This window comes from Trichomycterus rosablanca, chromosome 25 (genome assembly GCF_030014385.1).
Source record: "Trichomycterus rosablanca isolate fTriRos1 chromosome 25, fTriRos1.hap1, whole genome shotgun sequence".
Taxonomy (NCBI): Eukaryota; Metazoa; Chordata; class Actinopteri; order Siluriformes; family Trichomycteridae; genus Trichomycterus; species Trichomycterus rosablanca.
The window spans coordinates 18174053-18197650 of record NC_086012.1 but is presented as its reverse complement, the minus strand read 5'-3'; the positions used below and the strand labels follow the sequence as shown (position 1 = coordinate 18197650).

Sequence of the window (23598 nt, the reverse complement as noted above, 5' to 3'; positions counted from 1 at the left end):
AATAGATTTGAGTTTAACACGGCGGATCTGTCAGGGTGCTCAATAACAGATTCATGAATAATCAGGCTCGTCTGAGGAACGTTCTGTATTAGTTTTTGATAAACGACGGAATAAAATGGTTTTAATGTGAAGCCGTTTCGTCCGCGGCCCGTCGGCGCGTTCGTGAAGAGAAACGAGCGTCGGCGGGAGGCGAAGGCAAATTATTTACTCAGGATTACGCCGTGAATCGATTTAACGGCGGTTTTATTATCTTCAATCCTGCCAGGATGGGTGTTAGAGCATGGGTCTGATAGCTTTGAGGAGAACATGAAATGAAGGCCATGGATCAGCCTGCATCGCTCCACCTGATGTTCCAGCCTCACGCCGAGGCCGTTAGAGACCAACACAAACTCATCACTGCTTCTGTCTGATGCTTCAGGAATAACGTCAGTGCTCAGACTGTCAGATAAATGATGTGTTTAGAGATTTCCTGGTCAGGGTCACAGTGGGTCTGGTTCCCCCGGTAAACTGTGTGCAAGGCAGGAACTCCCTGTACAGGATGCAGGGAGGGGAAAATAAAATTAGGAACTGTTTATTAATATTCAGTATGTAAATAAAATTCTCTGTGTTGCCCAGGAAGTCACAGCTATGAATTATAATAAATAAAAATAGTTTTGCACCACATTGTTTGATTATTCATGATCTCTGTCGTTCTCTCTCCTCAGTGTTGAGTATCCGTGGCGCTCAGGACGAGGAGCCTCCCGACCCTCAGCTCATGAGACTGGACAACATGCTCCTGGCGGAGGGCGTGTCCGGCCCGGAGAAAGGAGGAGGAGCTTCGGCGGTGGCCACGGCTGCAGCGGCGGCGGCGGCGGCGGGCGGAACCCCGAACGACAGTTCGGTCGAAAATTCGGACTACAGAGCCAAACTGTCCCAAATCCGACAGATCTACCACACAGAGCTGGAGAAATACGAACAGGTCCGAGGAGAGGATAAAAGTTTTATTATTAATAATAATAATAATAATAATAATAGTAATAGTAATAATAATAGTAATAATAATAGTAATAAGTAATAATAATAATAATAACAATAATAAATGTGATTGTTGAAGTAATTTTAATAATTAAAATAAATTATATATATAATAATATGATAATATATAATGATATATATTTAGAAAATAAATATAATAAAGATAATTGAAATATTGTTATTTCTACTAACAATAATGATAATAATAATAAAAATAATGATTAAAATAATAATAATGATAAAAAATGTAATAATAGTAGTAATAATACCAATAATATTTTACAATAACGTTAAATTATAATAACTAAAATTACATTAATAATAATAATTATTATTATTATTATTAAAATAATGTCATTGCTAAACATAATCAAAATAATTAAAATACTGCAACTACTAACAATAATAATAAAAATAATAATAATAACAATTTTAATATAATAGCTGCCAGGCTGAATGACCAGAATGTTGTTGATGTGATTTGGCTTTTAATCAAACTGCTTCTTGTGTGTGTGTGTGTGTGTGTGTGTGTGTGTGCGTGTGTGTGTGTGTGTGTGTGCGTGTGCGTGCGTTTAGGCGTGTAACGAGTTCACCACCCACGTGATGAACCTTCTGAGGGAACAGTCCCGAACACGCCCCATCTCCCCCAAAGAGATCGAGCGCATGGTCGGCATCATCCACCGGAAGTTCAACTCCATACAGATGCAGCTCAAACAGAGCACGTGCGAAGCCGTCATGATCCTGCGCTCACGCTTCCTGGACGCCAGGTCACACCGCCTCACCACCACACGGTTCTGACGCCCCCGACCCCCCCCCCCCGTCTGGCTCGTCTCTCTGACCCGTGTCTCTGTTTGCTTTGATCCGACAGGCGGAAGAGGCGGAACTTTAACAAGCAGGCGACGGAGATCCTGAACGAGTATTTTTACTCTCACCTCAGTAACCCGTACCCCAGCGAGGAGGCCAAAGAGGAGCTGGCCAAGAAGTCCTCCATCACCGTCTCCCAGGTTCTGATACCGCGTTTACATCCTTCTGTACTCCGTATGGCCAAAAATATCTGGACGTTCACTGTCAGCTTGTTGGAGTTGCCCTTTTTTGCAGCTCTAACAGCATCCTCTCATCAAGCGCCCCACATTTTGTCCATGATTTTTTACGTGACCCAGGCGACACAAACGATGCATCTTACTCTCTCTCTGCTATTATATCATATTACATTATAATCTGGTCCTATTCAGGTGTACAAGATGTAACATAAAGCCTCCACAAGGGGGCGCTCATGTACAATTTTGTTTAATTATTATTATTTCTCTCTGCGACCCATTTTTTTCAGCTCCCGACTCACCTAAGGGTTGAAAGACCGTGGATAATAGAATGGCTAGTCTGCAGTTGAGGTTCTAGTTCATCCCAAATAGGTTAAATTGGGTTGTGGGAGGTGCTTCGTGCAGGCCACTGGAGACGCTTTATATTAAAGACATTTGATTATCGATCATCGATTTGTCTTATAATTACAGAGGAACCAACATTTAACAGACAAGATCTGGGAAGCCAAACTTAAAATTCCCACGAGAAGATTACCAAGACCAGTAGTTCAGTAATCATCCACTAGGTGGCGCACGTCTCTCTGTTTACATGAGTGAGAGGCTTTACTTTGTTGGGAGGCTCGCCCTGTTCTCGCCCTTTTATTCAGTGTTTTAATCTTCATTATTGTGAGTTTTAGTGCTTAGTTGTGGCTTCAAAAGACAAGAGAAGTGGTCAGTGAGTCCAGTAGTACAGTACACCAGCTTTAATATTTATTTACTGGTTTTACGTGGCATATTTACAGATCTGTTTATGTTGTTTATTTTACTGTTCAGCATGTGTGCACTTTTGGGGACCTTAGTGCTGCGTTTTTGTATATTTTCTCACCTCCTGGGGAAAAAACTCGATTTCGGACAATCGCGTTTTACAGTTTTTATTAATGTGAATAAAAAATCTGAACTACATAATTAGGAGGGGTGTTGACATATGTTTGTCCATATATTGTATATGTAATACCATGACAAACCCCCCCCACCCCCCTCCTTCAGCTCGTCCTTCCCTATTCTACATTCTTGACCTTTAAATATAAACTCTGGTAGTGAATCAGTATCCGAATCTGCACGTTTGTGCCTCCAGGTATCAAACTGGTTCGGAAACAAAAGGATCCGATACAAGAAAAACATCGGCAAGTTTCAGGAGGAGGCCAACATGTACGCCGCCAGAACGGCCGTCAACGCCACCAGCGCTTCTGCTCAGGGCAGCCAAGCCAACTCCCCTTCAACACCCAACTCAGGCGGTGAGTGATACCACACCGGCACCAATCCTCTGCTGGATTTTACTTTTAAATAAGACCATAAAAACCACGACTCTCAAGTGCAGCAGATAATCACAATTCTGCATAACGTGTCATAAATAGTCTCATATTAAAGCTTCCTTCAGGGGTCCAAACTTTAGCATGAGACTCTAGATCAGTGGCTCATTTATTACCAGGTCACACAGAAAGAATAAATAATTAGAGACGCTACAAGAGCAATTATATTTCCAACACACTTTGGGTGTTATTGTCCACAATCACCACTAGGTGGGAGCAGCGTCTCGTTGCACTTTAGCTGCTTTACACTTCCACATCTCGGACGTTTTGACTAAGCGATTGCTAACTGAACTGCCGTAGGATTGCTGGACTCCTCATAGTGCAGATTAACCAGTAAATGTGAATGAAAAACGTTAAAGTTTTAATATTACACTCATTTCACGGTCCGTGACGTGATTTTCACCGCTGTAAATTTAGTAGGGTCCAGTATTGGACCAATCATATCTTTATTAGCTAGTTTATCATGTCAGTAAATCCTGCTCTGTGCTCGCTGGGGTCCGATGGTTCGGATGCTCAAATAATTACGGTTGTAATTATTTATGGACGTCATAAATTCTAAAATAAATTACTTATTAAAATGAAATCATTGTTACAAGAGCAATTAAATTTCCAACACTCTTCGGGTGTTATTGTCCCCAATCACCACTAGGTGGGAGCAGCGTCTCGTTGCATCGAAAATTTATATAACAAATGAAACATATAAAAGAGAAGAAATATTTACAGGCACTCGGGTGTAAGCAAAGACTGTTTGCTGGGAAAGATGGGGGGTGACTGAGACCCTGCTGTGGATTGGCGCCCTGTCCAGGGTGTCCAGGGTGTTCTCATTTTTGCTCAGCATGACCAGCCGTGACCCTGATCAGAATAAAGCGGCTGATGTAAATGAAAGTGTCGCAGCGATAAAATACGCTATCCGATTGACCGTCGGGAGGTGCACTTGTCAGTAAGCCGACAGTGCCGGGCCGGTTCCACCACTGAACCCATTCGAACTGGGATCTCAGCGGTGCTGGGCTGGCGTAATAGATTGCGGCGCGAGTCGAGCGGCACTAATTAAAAAGTAAGCCGCGAGGGCATCTCAGTGCTTCCCGGTTTAAACCCGGCTGTGTGGGGCTGCTGTGCTGCTGCGGTAGTAAATTGTGCTTCAGGTAAATGGGCTGCTGTGTCCGGCGTGACCTTTTGTCGGTCATTACGGCCCTGAAGTGATTACTGGCTGGTGCGTATCCGATTAGAGCTCTGTGGCTTTCTGTGTGGAAATTAGGTTAAAGCCCCGGTCCCTTAAACATCTGGGGATTGGTCGTCCATTAAAGCACAAATAGCGCTCTTTGATTCCTACCTGACTCGATTAGCACTTCCTAAATGACTCGGCTGTGGCGGACCGAGGCAGAGCCGTTTATCTTACCCGAACGCCGTGTATTTTTCTTTCCTAACGCTAAGCTAATGTTTACTCAGGATGTTTCTGAGTGCTGATGGATGCCGTTAACCCTTCCTGCCTAACATCTCTGTACCTGCTGCATGGCGGCCGTGCTCATCTTCCTTCCCTCTCTCTGTCCTCTCTGCACCTCTCTCCGTCTGTTCCTCTCTCAGGTTCCGCCGCCTCTTTTAACATGTCGCACTCCGGTGATCTGTTCATGAGCGTTCAGTCTCTGAACGGGGACTCGTACCAGGGCGTGCAGGTGGGCGCCAACATTCAGTCACAGGTAGGGTCTCACGTCCATATGAACCTGGGTTCGATCCTCATCTCTGCACACGGGCGTGTCTCACTGTGTGAGGGCCGTTCCATCGATTAAACCTTTGTTACACACGTACCTACTCAGGATGTGTTTTGGTCGAATCTCGGGCACCTCTGTTTCATTTCTACATGGTTTCTAAGTGGAAGATTAGTGTACATGAGTAACAGGACTGAGTTTTTAGCATAGAATTAATGCACGTAAATCTCTGATTACAGTCGAGTCCGGTTATTCCGCCCAGGCAGAGACGCGTCTGCTGCAGGCACTGCCAATTATGCCCACTAGATGGCGCCCAGTCGACCAGAGTTTCGATCCGAGGAGTTCAGAATCTCGCCGCTGGTGTGCTAGCGGAATATCCCAACATGATCTTTTATATAAAAATAAACATAACGTTGTTAAAAGAATAAATGTGTGTAACAGGAATGAACGTGGAGACGAATCTTCTCAGTCACAATACAATACAATATCATCAAACATACGGGGGGGGGGAAGGGAGAACATACTAATTCTCTTCCTGTGATCTTCAGTAGATACAGATCATGAACATTTCTGTTTAAAATGTGAGCTGATTGATGAGAATATTTGCACATGTTTATTATCAGAAGGATGAATATGTGAGGGTAACAGGACTGAGTTTTTAACCTAGAATTCATGTATATAAATACTTTAAATATAGCAGCATGGAGAACATGCTAAAGCTCAAGAACACTGAGCACAGTCTAGTGATTTATCACAAAATGTTCTTTTTAAAAGAATAAATGTGTGTAACAGGAATGAACGTGGAGACGAATCTTCACAGTCAGAGTTACAATATTATCAAACATACGGGGGGGGGGACAGGGGAGAACCTACTAATGCTCTTCCCATGAGCTTCAGTAGATACAGATAATGAACATTTCTGTTTAAAATGTGACCAGATTGATGAGAATATCTCCACGTTTATGATCAGAAGGATGAATATGTGAGGGTAACAGGACTGAGGGACTAAAACATGGATTTTAACCACATTATTCTACATTTATTATGAATAAATAAAGATTAAAAACATCGATGTGATCTGGAGTCACCAAACACATTTTTCAGTGTTATAGGGAGTTTTTATGAACGTTATAAATTATAGATCCTGAATTTGTGATTAGATGAATGTACAGGACACTTTACTCAATTAAAAAATGCATTTTAGGTTAATTTTCATCTACATTTATACGTATAAAGTCCATGTCCTGCTGAGCCGCGCCTCTCTTCACTTCCTTGGGCGTCGCGTTCCGTTCCGTGACCTCGTGAAGGATATTTATCTGCCCGGAGCAAATAAGCAGTCTTGGAAACGACACAGCGCCCATCACCGCACTGGCACCGCCGCCACCGTGGCATGTGACCTTAAATATCATGTTGCTCATCTCGCAGGATGAGACTCTCTGGCTGAGCCTCAGGGTTTGGGTTCTGTGAATATGCAGATGAGGAGGTTTTCAGAAGGTCCTCCAGCAGGAACCTTTGGAGCTCCTCGATCTCATGTGAGCACATTGCTAACAACCGATCAGCTTTATCGATTTGTACGCTATTGAAATGAAAGGTACTCCGGAGACCCTTGATGTCGTATTTTGTCCTCAGAGACGGCCGACCTTGGCATGACCTTCAGGTCCTGGCCTGGAGGGGATGGTGTTGCACTGGTCTGACCAGCATCTAAAAACCATTTAAATCCATCAGACCTGATATGATGTATGAAGTGTTTGGGTTTGTGGATTTCTGGAAGTCTGATGCATCCAGTCTGTCCCTTCAGAACTTTGTTAGTTGCCTTGTGTCAACATGACGTTATATGTAAAGCCCTTGCAGACAGTACATTACTCCAGATCGTCTTCCAGTCTAACCAGCATCTAAAAACCCCTTTAAACCCATCAAACCCGACCAGCCGGAGCAGCTAACCAGCAGGGTTATTCAGCAGGGTCACTCATTTATTCTCACCGACTGATTTATCCTGGTCAGGGTCTTAGTGGGTCTGGCACCACTCAAAATCAGAGTACATAAATAAAACTCATGCCAACATGAGAAGAACATGCAAACTTCTCACAGTTACCAGAGGTGATGATCAAACCAGTATATAAACCCAGTGCACCAGCTACTCGCTCCACCAGGATTCCGAAACCGATTTCAGACTTGTGCTTCTCCCTCGGTCCAAACTAGCAAAGTATAATGAATCAGCAGCAGCTGAAGCAGCTCCTGCGGATATGTATATTGAGCAGAGGTCGTCATCATGTCTGATTGAGTTCCGAATCGCACTGTGCTGATCGTTCACAGTGGACGTGTGAAAGCATTTCTGATTTCCCAGTAGAGTTTCTGCTGTCAGACTGGCCTTCCTTCAGCTCTGATGTGTGTGTGTGTGTCAGCTGTATTATCTGACCCATGGTTTGGTTTGTGTGATCCGGTTCCAGGTGGATACACTTCGCCATGTAATCAGTCAGGCCGGAGGCTACAGTGACGCCCTCGCCGCCACCCAGATCTACAGTCCACAGGGCATGAATGTAAGAGCGCTTCACACTAAACTCTAAAACGTTCTCCTCATCTCAGCACATGAACTGTACCGATAGAAATGTACACCACATGGCCAAAAGTATGTGCACACCTGACCATTAGCTTAAACGTACAGTTTCAAAACAGTGTGGCTCCCGTCTGAGACGTTGATGTTGGACAGAAGGTTTGGTGTGGTTGTGTTCAGGGCTTCGTGCAGGCCACTGGAGTTCCTTCAAACCCGACTCACCAAAGCAAGACTTTACAGACCTTCTTATTCTTAATGCACTGTTGCCAAAAACTTTAAAAGCATAGAATTAGCGCCCAGGTGGCGCAGCGGGATATTCCACTGACGCACCAGCACCGAGTTCCTGAACTCCCGGGTTCGAGGCTCGATGTTGCCACCGGTCGGCTGGGCGCCATCCGGCGGGCATAATTGGCAGTGCCTGCAGCAGATACTAATTGGCCACCGTATCTGCAGGGTGGGGACCGGGTGGGTGGGTCTTCATACGCTGTGTAAGGACCCTGATTGGCAGAAGAGACGAGAAGAGGAGGGCTGTACACGTGTAAAGAAGGCGTGGGCGGCGGCGTGCTCTCCTCGGATGCAAAATCTGTCAGCAGCAGAAGACAAATTGGATGCGGGAGGAAAAATGGGGAGAAAAATGCATTAAAAAAAGTATAGAATTAATTTTATACTACACTGGATCTGAGGGTTATTCCACACTAATGTAGATTCAGCTCAGATTCACATGCTGATGAGGTTTTACCGCTCAAGTCGAGTGTTGAAACATCATGGAATCCATAAAGTACCAGGAGATTTAATAGCAAATCTGCCAAGCATGTAAAACTGCTAACCTAAAGGCAGTGACTTCTGTTACTGTAGGGGGCCACAGTAGCTGATTACAGGAGGGGAGGATTATAGGGTGTCCTTTGTGAACAGTGTGTGAGATTTCCTCTGACAGTCATCATGGGGGGTGTAAGTGGGTGTGTATGTGTGTGTGTGTGGGGGGGGGGAATGAATATGTCAGGAGCTGGGGGCTGGTCAGGACAGCAGTTTACCCAAATTGGAGGCATCACCAGCGCTGACACAGAGTACACCCCCTAACCCAGGTTTGATAATGCTCTTAAAATAAGCCAGTCACTGGTGGACGTTTTCACGCTGACCGCAGCTACCGGTGTGTCCAGTTAGTCTGCAAGTCCAGTTTCATTCGGATGGGTTTAAGCAGATCAGTCACAGAAACCTTCACACTTCGTTTTAATCCTCAGCTCTTCTGGTTCAGTCTGAAAACGTCTGAAAGGTTTTTATTTTAATAAAGCTTATTCTGTCTCCGGATCACTCGTTCCGTTCTCCTGGCTTTGTAATGACAGGGTTTGGACGTGAAGCCTTTCTGTGCCGCAGCGCTCGCTCCACCACACCGCCGCTCTAATTACGCCTTTAAAACAGACGTGGAGTTTCACCAAAGCTGAAGATTGGATTTTTTTTCCCCTTGATTACAGACCGTCTGAAATAACAGGCTAGGAAAATAAGAGGCTGCCAAAAGCCATTTCAGACGTGTGTGTGTGTGAGGGTTTTGTTTTTTAAGGTTTTTTCTGGCAGCATTGAAATCACTATTAATGCCCCCGAATGCTTGCTAGGCGGCCTGTCTGGCGGATGTGAAATGGCCTTCATTTTAGCTTCCCATTATACTTTGGTTCCTTCAGCTGACGTGATAATTCGCAATAATTGATTCCTCCGTCATCCGGGGCTGAGAAATGCCGCTGTGGAAAATCACTCGTCCTCCACTTCATTTAGCGTGGCTTCTTTTAATTGTCCTGCCGCGGGGCTCGGAGACCAGACGACAGAATGGAAGAGGAACGTCCGTGTGGAGATGAGAAGATTATTTTCCAATTCAAACATCTTCAAACGGGTCGATTTATTCACCAAATAAGATCCACGATATACTCAAGTGTGTAGACACCACTTCTAGAGTTCAGGTGTTTCAGCCACACTCATTTCTAATCAGGTATAAATCAGTTACTGGACATAAACAATGGGTTTCTGACCTTGTGGAAACAGTTTGGGGAAGGTCCTTGTCTGTTTTTGCGTGGCCGTGACGGCATTTCTTATGTGCAGTTTGTTCAGCCGTCTATTATAAGGCAAACAACTCACAAACATCATAACAAGAGTCTTTAAGAGCCACAACAACACTAAAATCTCTGCAACTGTTCTCCAGTCAAACTCACTCACTGTCTTAACCGCTTATCCAATTAGGGTGGCGCGGGGGGAGCGGTTGCTGGAGCCCATCCCAGCTTTTCAGTGGGTGCAAGGCACACAGTAACACCCTGGACGGGGCGCCAGTCCATAGCAGGGCAGACACACGTATAGGGCAATTCAGTGTCTCTAATTCACCTCAGCACACGTCTTTAGACTGTGGGAGGAAACCGGATCTCCCGGAGGAAACCCACGCAGACACAGGGAGAACATGCAAACTCCACACAGAAAGGACCCGGACCGCCCCGCCTGGGGATCGAACCCAGGACCTGCTTGCTGTGAGGCGACAGTGCTACCCACCGTGCCGTCCAATCAAACTAAACCCGACAATTTATTAATAAAGGACGACCTGGATGTTGTACATTTGTACAATTGACAGTATTTTGGTAATATATGAGACAGAAATTGATTGCTTTCCAATGCACACCAACCTCAATACCAGCAGAAGATTCCTAACTATACAGGAGTCAGTGGTCTGGGCAAAACTCAAACCAAAGCTGCAACCTGAAGCCAGAACACAGCAGTCCATGCAGCATCATCGCCAGGAAACAAAGAAACAGACTAGAGTAGAAATAAAAGAGCGCTGGGTGCTACTCCGCCAGCTACTCAGTCCACCAGTGAGCTTCAGCTTAAAAACAGCTCAAAAAATCCCAAAAAGCTGCCATGCCAATGCTGCTACCGTCTACTGTCATCTCGAAAACGAGAGCTGAGGAACACTACCAAGGGACCTGGATGCTCTACATGTCTACAAGGATAATATTTAACTAGTATAGAACAGAACATGCATCTTTTGGGGGGAAAAATTCCACTGCACACCAACCTCAACACCAGTGGGTCGCTAGAAAAGGACCTGATAGAAGGGGCATAAGAGACAGAGGACTCAGCCCTGAGCCGAGTAACGGATACGCTTTTGTAGTGTTGCAGGGAGTGTGTGTGGTGTTAGGAATAGGGTACCTTGCAGTGGAAAAGGGGCAAAACTGTGCCCTGGGATTTGATCAGACGATGTCCAGGTCACAGGTTGAGGGACGTAGGAGCAAGAGATGTTGGATGCACCAGACTTAAAGCTGTTAATTAATAGATTATTAAATAATCATGATATTTTTGTGTTGTTTTGTGTTTCAGGCGAACGGAGGCTGGCAGGACGCACCGACCCCGTCCTCCGTAACCTCACCCACAGAAGGACCCGGAAGTGTTCAATCTGATACGTCTAACTAATATAAACACCGCCGCCATCACAGGACTCACCTCTACACTACACCATCACGCCATCATGACTCCTCTCATCGACCCCGCCCAGCGTTTCTAATACTGTACACGAAAATAAACTGTTTGTACATTTCTCACAGCTGATAATTGACCAAACACATTCACGATTATCATTTTATTTCAATTCTTCATTCTACCTCTCAGAAAAAAGAACAGAACGATGAGAATAAGAGCAGAACGTCATCATCCGTCTCCGTCGGTACGTTCATGGTTGATCTCATCACGTCTTGCGTAGGAACTCGACTCTTTTTGTCATGTCAGTGTGAGTTGAATTTCCTATCAGACTTCACCTGGAGCTTCCAAACGAAGAGACGTTTTAACCAGGACGATGTTTTAATCTCATTTAGTCACTGTTTCATCCGAGGAAATGACAAAACCTTTCAGAATCACCTTCTCTCTCCCCGTCTGACTGGGGTTCTGGATGCTGCTATGAAATGCACTCGTGTGTGCATGCCTGTAGGTGGATTTTTCTTCCATCCCCATGCGTCCCCTCAGGAAAAAAGACATTTTCTGCATTTAGGAGAAGCTTTTATCCAAAACTATCTGAGCAATTCAGTGTTAAGGGCCTCGCTTAAGGGCCCAGCAGTGGCGACCTGGCAGTGGTGGGGATTGAACCAGCGACCTTCTGATTACTAGTCCAGTATTTTAACCCCTAGACTACAGCTGCCACTTATTAAAGGGTAATTGATGATGCTCCATCCTGGATCTTTTTAGCTACAGAAACAGACGCTCTTCCGAGAAGCTTCTCACTAGACTTTAAAGGATGTTTGTCTGTGTGTGGGAATTTGTGCCCATTCAGTCAGACAGCGTTTGTCCGGCTGGGGCAGTAAAGTGAAACTGAGGTCAGAGCTCCATGCACAAGGGCCTTCCCTAAACTGTTGCTGCCAATAGAGGTAGAGATAAATTACACTAAACACTACTGCCGGGATACTGGGTTCGAATCCCCAGTGGTGCTATCGGCCGTTCGGCGCCCACATACAGACATGATTGGCTATGATGGGGGGGGGGGGGGGGGGGGGGGGGGGGGGGGGGGGGGTCTCGTCCACAGTGTGTTACTGCATCGTTCCATGAAACTGGACCCACTGTGACCCTGAACAGAATAGTCCTTCAGCTCTAAGTATTCAGCCCACTTTGATCCTGTTCCATGTAGGTTTGACGTGGCTGCCAAGTTTGGATTTAATTCTCTCTGTAGGGTATTAAGGAGTGGAATGAATAATTATTTGTAATATCTGTACCCCGTCCGAGAGAAGGTTTCGATTGGTTTTGTCATTTCTCTTCCTCTGCAGGTGTGCTGATGAATCTGAATCCTTGATTCTGTCCGTACACACATTCACACTTTCCTGATCTGATTTGCACTCGTTTTCTTTCTGTCCTCTGTGTGGTGGATAACGGTGGACATGGCAACTTCTCGTGCTTTGTTTTGTGAGCGTGTAATATTTTCCCTCTGCTTCTCACTCGCTTTATAAGACTGTCTGTGGTGGACCGAACCCGGAGGTACGCCGGTGTGTGTGTGTGTGTGTGTGTGTGTTGGAACATGGATTGCATATTGCTGATCTGTAAACACATTTTAGACATTTTACATTTCATACAGAAGTTTCAGTGCTGATTTTATTTTAAATGCACCCTCTAACGGTCACTCTAACAAAAGGTTCGGGATTTGGGAAGGGGGGTATGGGGATCGGCGCCCTGTCCATGAAAACCTGCCTTGCACTGAGCTGAGCGTTTGGTCTTGAGGGTCAAAAACGACCCACCAGTACGATTATCAGCAGATACGATCCCCTCAGTCTTATTCAGCCTGATTTTTGTACTTTTTACATAGAGTGACCCCAGATAATCACACAGTTTGTGATAAATGACAGTTTGTTTTTTTTAAATGTTCCTAAGCTGCATTATTTTAGCGGTTTTAGTGAGGACAGGTCATTTTTCACCCTGAGAACAAGGGGAGTATACAGAAATGTAGGACTACATAAGGGTTAAATCTACGTTCACACTGTGTTCTGATCAGATCTGATTTTTCCCTTCTCATATGACTCAGATTTCTGTAAAGGACAGAAATCACATGGACCCAGACCCCCTCAGTTCCGTCTTCATTTCATTTAAACGTCTCACGAAAAACCAAGATTCAGATCTCAGATTAAAATATCGTCGTATTAGAGCGGTTTAACAACAAGAATCAGTTTTCAGTATTTGAATTACATCAAATGTTTCCAAATAATTCAAAATAGGCCAAGTACACAGGGGATCAAGGGTCTGTGTGAGAACCTGGTGACCCGCCCTGCTCCCTATACCTACCTGATCAGCTCCCCAGTAGAGAGGATTCTAATCAGACCTGGAGCTCATAATCAGATTATTTAGACGCTCTACTTATACAGAGATACGCTGATTACGGTCAGATGTCCACAATCACATGATCTCATTCCTTCATCTAACCAGCTTCACAAGGTGCTGGTGAAGTAACCGGGACTGAAACGGTCAGAGGAAGAACCGGGGGTGGACTGAACAACACCAGCAAACCCACACGTTTAAATCTGAGTATAAAGTGGAACATACATCACGTTTACATTTACAGCACAGACGGTTTTATTCATATTATGATCAGACACAATTCGAACAGTTCAGGATTAAGGGTCTCGCTCAGGGGTCCAAGGGTGGAAACTTGGCAGTGGTAGGGCTTGAACCGGCAGCCTTCTGATTACCGGTCCAGTACCTTAACCGTTATTCTACCACTGCAGGTTTACAGTTAGCTCCTGGCTCTTTGATGTATTGTCCGTTACAGGAGGTCTGTGTTTTAATCCCAGCTCACAGACTCGAGTGTTCAGCGTCGCCTGATGCGGCTCCTCCGTCTCTTTGACACCGACCGTTATTGGGGGAAAGAATCCAATTTCGGTCGCAAATAAATCAGCGTCCGGTGTAACGACGTTTGTTTTTCTGTACGTCCCATCAGAATCCAGTTAAAGGGGAAGTCATTACGTTAATCTGATTTACATTTTAACGTTCAGGTTATATGAGCACGTGAATCCACGCTCCGCCCCCGATGACCTGAAGAGTGAAGATCTGATTACAGCTTCAGCTCGGTCTCATGTTTTATTTTAATGGTTTTAATCCTTAATTTACCTTAAATAATAAAATACAAAGACTATAAAAGGTTGGAACTCGCCCCTTTAATAACGATGCTTTATTAATTCTCTCTGTATATATGATCAAAAGTATTTGGACACCGGATCATGAGCTTGTCGAACGGTTCTAAAATAAAGCGATTTTTTCAACTACAGCCAGCCTTTTTTTCTTTTTGTTTTATTGATGCATTTTCTCCCAATTTATCGTAGTCAGTCTGTCTTCTGCTGCTGGTGGATCCCTGATTGTAGTTGAGGTGGGTATATTGCTGCTCACGCCTCCAACGACCCGCGTGCAGCCCTTAGCGGAACACTGCATTCTGCACAGGCGCCTCTATATCTGCTAATCAGGGTCCTTACACAGCGTTTGAAGACCCCGCCCACATAGTCCGGTCATCCCACCCTAGCAGAATCATGTCTGCTGCAGGCACTGCCAATTATGCCCCCTAGATGGTGCCCAGCCGACCGGTGGCAACGCCGAGTTTAGAACCGAGGAGTTCAGAATCCCGCTGAGCCACCTGGGCGCCCCACAGCCAAGACTTTGAAGTATGTCTGCAGGAATTTGTGCCCATTTAATTAGTAGAGCATTTGTTCCTGCTTTTCTTCTTTTCTTTATGGATCTCGCTTTATGCACAGGAGCACAGACATGCTGGAAAGGGAAAGGTCCATCCTTAAACTGTTGCTGCACAGTTATATAATTGATGTATTACACCTGTTAGGAACTGTTGTGGCTGAAACACATGAATTTGAACATTATAAAGGGCGTCCCAATACTTCTGTCCATGTCATGTATGTATGTTTTGCAGCTTGGTTCTGGTGCATCATGTTTAAATGAATCATTATGAAGCTCGTGTTCTCATTTACTGTCTATAAAAATCATGATTATTTTTCTGTTTTGGTTCATGATTACTGATGTTCATCATTTTAAAACTGTAAATATTTTGTGAAATCGATTGGATCTCACTTGTTTGAACTCGATGATGTTACCACGTGAACCTTTACGCTTCAGAAAGACTTTTTTAACTTCCGTGTCTCAAAGATCTTCATGTTTTATCTTCAATAAATGTCGTATTACTCCCTGATAATCAGTCGGACTGCGGGGTGGCGTCTCTTGTCTGTATTTCACTCACAATCACTCATAACTTACTGCTCGTTACCTAAGTTACCTGCTTTACTTTGTTTAAACAGTTTGGGGAAGGCTTTATAAAGAAAGACATGACCTGACCGTGTTGGTGTGAAGGATCTCCAGGGGCCTGAATACCATCAGGGTGACTTGAAACACATCTCATCTCCAACAAGTGCTTGTTTAGACTGAATGGACACAAATCCCCTCATACATACTCCAAAATCTTATAGTAAGCCTTCCCTGGAGAGTCCAGGCTCTTACAGATTGAAAGGTGCAGAGTGGTTGGGTTGGTGGAGGTGGGTAATAGAACATCCAACAAGCTTGTGTAACTACATGTCCACATACTTTTGGTCATGTAGTTGGTGCACATGGTCAGAACCCCACTTATATGGACCTGATTCATCTACTCTTTCTCATGGCCTATTATTCATCAATAGTAATCGATTAACTACATCTGGTGACTTCTCTGTGCACACAGAAGCTGGGCCGCTTTGATCGCACCTATTAAAGCACATGGAACAGTGGTCTCTTTGCGAAGAGTGAGAAGAAAAACCCAAACACTACTAGTAAATTTGTCAGAAAACAGGTCAGGAATTAAAAGAGGCATGACCGTCCACAGTCAAGCATGCTTTATATCACTGGAGAACTGAAAGAAAGAGTTTATGGTCAGTCAGGATGAGCTATTCGGCCACAATGACCTGAAGTTTGGAGGACAAAAGGTAAGTTGTTAAATCCTAACAACACTGCACCTACTGTGAAACATGGTGGTGGTAGTACTATGCCCTGGTTTCTAGGTTCTGCAGTCAGTGGAACAGATGCAGGCGGCTGCTACCGCTAGGGGGCGCCAAAGAGAATCATTCATTCCAATGTTTGTTTTACTGCGACCCTGACCAGGATAAAGCGGTTACAGATAATGATATGAAATCGATCAAATAGAGTATTTTAACAACAACAACAATAATAATACATTTTCCTTTCAAGTCCATTCTGGTCAAGGTCACTGTGGGTGGGTCTAATACCTCACAATCTAGCTGGAGCCTAGACAGGACGTCAGCACTTAGTCTCTCGCTGCTAGAAGCGCTGGTATGTAAAGAGGACAAGCCAAACTTAAATATATATATACTGTATATATATGGTTGTAATTGTAATGTTTTACCAGCAGGTGGAGACGTGGTTCTGTGGATCAGCAACAACGCCAGGATTTATTTGTTCATTTATTTGTTTGTGTTTTTGTTTTAATTAAAAATGTAATTGGCTTTAGATAAAACAGGTTCACTCAAGTGGACGTGATTCAGTTATACATTTTTGGATCGTCTGAGCTTATTTCCTCCAGTATAAGATGACAGTTTAAAAGTCCTTTGGTGAGGAGACAACTGTTCCATGTACTTTGTGTTTTTGTACTTCTAATTTTTGTATTTCTCTCTATAATGAAAACCAACGACCCCCTGGACCACCATGTCATTCATTTCACAGCCAAATACAAAGAAATGAAAGTAAAAAGAAGTAATAATGAAGATAAAACTATACAGTAGATTCAGGTTGTTAGATGCAGGTTTGTGTTTTTCTGCATCACGTGTGTGTGGATAATAAATTGTGCTTTAGGTTGATGTGTAGAAACCAATCCACTTATTTTAATGCACAACAGAACTCCAGCATTCGTCCTTTTCACAGCGAGGCTTCCGTTTGCTCAGTTTGTACAAGCTCGGTGGAATCTCGTGTTATTTTATTGTTTTTATTAAAAACGAGTGTAATCATGAATCTAAAAAACATTAATGATTAAACCAACACTAAAATGAAGCAGTGAGAACAAGAATCAAACTGAAACAGGAACTCGAGGTGAAGTTTGGAATGATCTGGTCTCTCATTATGGTACGTCCTTCATATTGAAAATAAAGAGACAATTAAAGAAGCTGATGTGGCCAGAAAGAGAGGAGAGACTGTTATTGCCGTCAAAAGGTCACCTAGAATTAAAGAAATGGAAACACTTGTTAGTCTGGATTAACGACCATGTATCCGGCCTCCTCGTCACCTTCTACACCATCAGATCTCCTCAGTACAGGTACAGCTACATCTCATTTATTTTATCTACATTTGTTTATGTATGATCTAAAGTATTAAGTTTTATTATAAACGTTTTGAAGAGCCTCTTGGAACCAATTGTTCTGTGTGTGCACGAACAGCGAGGCTCCATGTGCAGGATTAAAAACAACATGCAGATAAAATGTGATCCAGCAGGTGGCGCTGTAGGATTTTACATTGATAGTGACATCATTACATCATTGCGTCGTTTCTCCTGCTATAAAAAGCCTCAGAGATGAAAATAAGAAAGACATAAAGAGAACCTGATCTCCAAGATCTGAGCTTCAGGAATAGAGATTAATTTCTAAAAACAGACACTGACTGGAGGTGAGGACTGAACCCAGGTAGCCGGGACCCTTGTTGACAAGCAGCACCCACTTTACAGGCTGCGTTACGGTCCGGGGGGCAGTTTGAACCTTACCACTTCCAGGTTGCTGCTGTTGGGCCCTTGAGCAAGGCCCTTAAACCTCAATTGCAAGTCGCTTAAATAAAGGCGTCTGCTAAATGCCTTAAATGTAAATGGGGTTGCTGAAAACTTCAAAGTGGTGCTTATGGTTTTGGGTGTGGTTGTCCAACAAGCTGACAAGTCCAACAAGCTCACGTGTCCACAGACTTTTGACAGCTCATAGCTGATCTCGACCCAGATTGGCGCCATATTATTGTTCTAGGGGCAAGTTAGAAGGTCCGCGTCCTCAATTGAGGACATGGGGCCTTAAAACTTTGGCTCTGTGTGTCCTGCTGTGCCAGCGTGCCGCCTTTTCACCATTCTTCATAAACCAGTGAAGTAGACGTGAACGCTCGTAACAATTAACTGGAATAAAAAAAAAATTCCAGCAGATTTTCCATCTTTTTCCGCTCAGTTTTACCGAACAGAGCGACTCGGCGTCCGTCTGCGTCCGTCCCGACATCTGCCGAAACACCAGGATTCTCCACGCTGAGAAATTCGTCCCTGAGCTTTTTTTGTTTTGGCGCTGACGGCTCCAAGCGTATCATTAGTGCCAGTCCACCAACCACAGGCTGGAATAATCAGCATGTTCAGAATGTGGTCGAGTTCTCAGCAGAGCCTCAGCGGTTCCTCGGCGGTTCCTCACTCAGAACCTGACCACAAACATCTGAACTTTCATTTTCGGCTCTTATTTTAAGCACAAATGTGTTCCCAAAAAAGGAGAACCTCAAACGAAATCAATGTGTTACATGAATCTGGCCAGAAATATGTGGACGCGCCTTCAAATGATTAGGTTCAGATGTTTGTCGTGAATAAAAACACATGCTTTGGAAAGATCCGTACATATTCCAGCTTTATTACATTTCAGCTGCTCAACAGTCCAGGATCTCATATGACACTACTGGCAGGCCAGTTTATCACCTGCACTCTCTTACTATGAAGCCTTCATGCTGGCTTGGCATTGATTTTGCTGAAACAAGCATGGGCATCCCTGAAAAAGATGCTGACCAGACAGAAGCGTGGGTTAATGGTGCTAACATGCCCTCATACATAAGACAAAAGCATGATACACTATATGGCCAAAAGTATTTGTACACCTGACCATAAGTGATCTTGTCAGCTCACATGAGAAGCTCACAAGACTTTGAAGCACGTCTGTGTGTGGGAATTTGTGCCCTTCAGTCACACGACGATCACATTTGCATGGATGGGCACTGATGCTCAGTTAATGTTCCAGTTCATCTCAGGTCTCTGTGCAGGACACTGGAGTGTCTTTAAACTGATGTTTTCTTCATGCACAGGGTCATGCTGGAACAGGACAGGTAATTCCCTAAACTGTTGCTGCAGAACTGGGTTGATTTATTACACCTGTTAACAATTGTTCTGGCTGAAAAACATGAATTTAATAATAGAAGGGGCGTCCCGATACTACCCGAGGGGGAGAAAGAAACAATTTGTGAAGGTTCATGTTGATGAAAGTTTTCTGATTTTGTTTTTTAATAATAATAATTATATTTTTAGACAAATTTAAAACTGATCATTCGAGTCTGAACCCGGTAGAAGAGGCGGAGGAGGAAATAATTCCGAGCCGAATAATTCCGCAGCCCTCTGATACGCGCCTCATTAATGCGCCCCCGACGTTCCTAGCACCTGAGCTATCAGAAATATTCAGACGAGCCGCCACTAATTAAACTGCCTCCGAATAAAATAAGCCCTGACATTCACATGTTTGCTCTCGTTCAGCCTCCGTGACAATAAAGGAGTTAATTAGGAAGTGAGGTCACGACTCGTTTACTCACCGGCCCGCTGCGTTAACTCATGCGTGCAAGCGAACGCGCGCCAAATCCGCTAATTATAATTAAAAAAGATTAGATTTCATATCGGGACGACTTTTTGTGTAATTGTCAGGATGTAAATAAGTATCAGCTTTATTTAAGGTGCGTTGCCCTGAGGGCACTCCACTCACTTCACAAAGGCAAACATGGTTGATTCCCTGCTACAGAAGGTCAGTGGCTGCAGACATCACTGCTGCGCTGCTGGAAAAAATGCTAATAAAATGAGTTCATTCAGGAGCTGCTTCTCAAAGTCGGACCAGAAAATTACTGTGGTGGAAACAGACCCAGTTATTCTGGACTCTCCCAGTCCAAATCTCAGCTCTGCTATCGGTCGGCTGGGCGCCCCCTAGTGCCTGCAGCAGACAAAATTGTCCGCTAGTCTGCTGGGTGGGAAAAGGCGGGACTAAAAAGTGGGCGGGGTCTTTAGCGCTGTATACGAACCCTGGTTAGTAGCCCGAGGCGCCTGTACAGAAGTGCAGGAACGTGGAGATCAGCGCGTGACTCTCTGTGTGTGAGACCGACCTCACACGCCGATCCACGAATAAGCGAATAAGAAGAGGGAGGGGGGCGTGTCTGGAGAATATACACTCCGTACACCATCAGGGTCTCCAGCAGAGGAACTGGCTATGACTAAACTGGGAGAAAATGCAGAAATCTTCAGATACAGACTCCACACAGATATGTCCAGACATGCTGTTCGATTATTTTTGGGTTCAGAGGAACGTCGTGTACGTTTCGTTTTCATTTGAACCGATAGTCTGTAGATCTGAGACTCTGTGCCCTGCTAATGTTAGTCTTTGCTCTTTGCTGACAGATGGTACGGCTGACCTGGCATGATGCCTCACTGGTGCCATGCTGTGTGTGTACAGTGCATTTGTGAGGATGGTAGCTGGTAGCTGCCAAGTGCTTGTGGATAGTTATAATGGGAGTCGGGGGTCGGGATGAAAAGGCATAAAATGCATCCTCTATAGAAAGCACCTATAGATTCTATATATACCATCTATACACCAAACAGTGTGTGAAATCTACAACTGGATGTGATTTGAACGTTTTGGAGTTTTAGTCGATTAAACGTTGCAGTAATGATGAATAAATGATCGTCTGTCGAGTAACAAGTGCAACAGATCCACACACGCCATCTATTATTAAAGAATAAATAATAAAGAGTCAATAATGATCCATAATTCAGCAAATATTTCATAATTCATCCATTCGATTCATTTTTTCCCATTTTACAGGCACCACACACTCACACATTCACACATTTATACACATTCACACACATTTCCACCGCTGTGCTCCTCTAAGTTGATGAAAAAGGTGTTAGGTTGACGTTCTGATTGGATCAGGGCTGGTACCTGGTCTGAAATATTTAAGAAACGTTGGATTGGTTCATTGCAGCAGCAACAACATTTTTATATAGATTATAAACCAAAAGATTCTTCAGGAACTAAACATGTCTCGTCATTAGTTTTGAAAATTTGAAACATGAAATTTCTGCCCATTTTATTTAAATAAAGCATTTGTGAGGTTAGGTACTGGAATTATCTTTACACCACTCGTTTACTCGTAGGTGTAAATAGAAGCCAATCCACCTTCTCCATGTTTTTGTGAGGTGGGAGGAAACCAAAGTACCACCAGAGTCCCGTCTATATACAAGAACAATTATGTTGATTAGTTCAAACAGACATGTCAAACATGTCATCCGATCCGATGTACAATTATATCCGGCCCACCAGTACATAGGATGCACATTGTTGATACTACAAGTCCCAGAATGCACTGCAACAGCAAGCATTCCATTCACTTTTAATTACATTTAAACAAGCCTTAGAAATGGCAAAACAAATAAAAGTGGACTATGTGAACAGTGGCTTCCCTGTTTGACGCTTGACAAAGCCCTGTTTTTTTTATTTCGTCCCTCTCTGTGATTGAGTTCGACACCCCCGAGTTAAAATGTTAGATCTTGTCCTTGCTTTGTTTTTAAATGAATGAATGGAACATCACATTGGAGCTGGGTTTGTGAACTGGGTTTGTGCACACAGCGTGAAGCTCTGAGGTTTTTACAGCACAGCAAGGTTGTGTAACTTCTTTTTGCTGAGGTGTGTTGTGCACTGGTGCAGGAAATTGAACAGCAGAGCAGCAGGGATTTATAGAGCACTAATAAGACTTGTTTGTGCCGACAGGACAGAGGAAACATCAATTTCATGCCGTACGTTCAGACTTCTGTCGTTACACGACCCGTTTCGGCACAGCCTGTAAAAAAGAAGAGGACGGCGCCGGGCAGCCAGCGCTTTCTCATCACCTTTCATACGACGCAGTGGTTCCCAACCAGGGGGCCGAGGCCTCGGTGAGCCTAGAGGGGGGTCCTATACCTTACTTTGTGCACAGGGACACTTTATGTTGCCATAAAGTTGGACGTTTTTATTTGTACAGAATTATTTTATACACCTGATAGCAGTAGGTGAAGCTGAAACACGTGCACACAATAGAATTTGAAGTGGCGTCCACACACGTGGTGTCCTCTATGGAGGAACACCAGAGCAGAAAGAGTCGATCTGCTGGAGCAGAATTTTCATCTATGAGAGATTCAAAAGCATTCGGCTGAACGACATTTTAATTTATTGGACCGAAAAGCCATTATAAATGGTAATGAAAAAATTATGTGGTAATCAAACCAGAAAGGTTACAACTGGTATAATTAGGAAACGAGAGTGTAATTTGGAGTGATCGTGGCGTGTACTGACATTTATCGATGTAGAAATCTCCTAACGTAATAGAGCACGCCATAAAACAAGCAAAACGCTTCTCTAGAAAGTAGAATATTATGGTTATGGATTATCATATCTATAATTTCGTCTAGATCTAATACTTTTGTGTTTTTTCCCCTGAGTTGCTTCTGTCTACATATCTTTTTATTTAATTATGGATGAATCCTGTGGGCTTGAAGCCACCACGCCAACAAAGCCGTACCTTCTGGTCTGCTGGACGTCATTGGAATCGGCCATGAACGCACAAACATGGACTTGAGCGCTGGACGTTATTCCAGTGGCACTCACCCATCCAAAAAGAGTCTAACATGCGTCGGTTAAACAAACCTGATTATATCAGTATGTTGTGGTTGTTAAACTGCTGGTTAATGGAATTAGGTGAAGCTTCATCTCTGCAGCTACAGTGCTGCTTTGTTCAATTACTGACTGACGAGCTTGTGTTACATTAATTATGCTTCTGTAATTAATTCTCTTTCCATCTATTCAGCAATAAATAATAATAAATGAAGTTTCTGTAAGGAACTACAAGCCCCATATCATAAACACCCTCTCCAGCACTCACTCCCTGCACAGCATTGTGTTTTTCTATGCTTTTGATTCCTTGCTTTTATCATTTCTTAGTAGTTAACTGTTTGTTTTTGCCTAGTAGTTGATTGTTAGTTTAGCTTTTGTGTGTCTTGGTTAGTATTTAATTAGTCTGTAGGCTAGTTTACATGTTAGCATTAGCGGTTAGCATTAGCATAGCGTTAACACAGGGTATTAAAAGTGTATTCATTATGATCTTGTATATTTTTTATTAGATTTACTCTTTATTTTAGTCGTTAGCCCTCTTCTAAGGTTTTCTGTCACTGTGTTATAAGTGTTATCTGATGGTTTTGTACATATATTGTTTATTTTACAGTCATTTGTGTTCAATAAAACTTGATTAGCTCCTCTTGTTACAGTTCCTTTTGATACTGGTTCTTCCCTAACTTGCTCATTAGGAGGATTTTGGAACGAGATTCCTGTAAAGCTTCTTAAGTCAATGTTTATTATAAAAAGCACTGGACAAAATGACAAATACATTAGATTGTGGCACATTTGGCA

At 43.7% G+C, this 23598-nt stretch overlaps 1 protein-coding gene across 3 annotated transcripts in view; it reads left to right on the top strand.

Moving 5' to 3' along the window:
- Window positions 1–12118, top strand: part of pbx1a (pre-B-cell leukemia homeobox 1a) — a 58186-nt gene extending 46068 nt beyond the window's left edge. The window contains exons 3-9 of one of the 3 annotated variants that reach the window (XM_062987366.1): window positions 705–958; window positions 1591–1781; window positions 1883–2018; window positions 3166–3325; window positions 4982–5094; window positions 7551–7640; window positions 11000–12118. In XM_062987366.1, coding sequence (XP_062843436.1) covers window positions 705–958; window positions 1591–1781; window positions 1883–2018; window positions 3166–3325; window positions 4982–5094; window positions 7551–7640; window positions 11000–11092 — 1037 coding nt within the window. In that variant the 3' untranslated portion in view covers window positions 11093–12118. The remainder of the gene's footprint in view (window positions 1–704; window positions 959–1590; window positions 1782–1882; window positions 2019–3165; window positions 3326–4981; window positions 5095–7550; window positions 7641–10999) is intronic. The other 2 variants (XM_062987368.1, XM_062987367.1) reach the window with 2 other exon arrangements.
- The last annotated feature ends 11480 nt before the right edge of the window (window positions 12119–23598 follow it).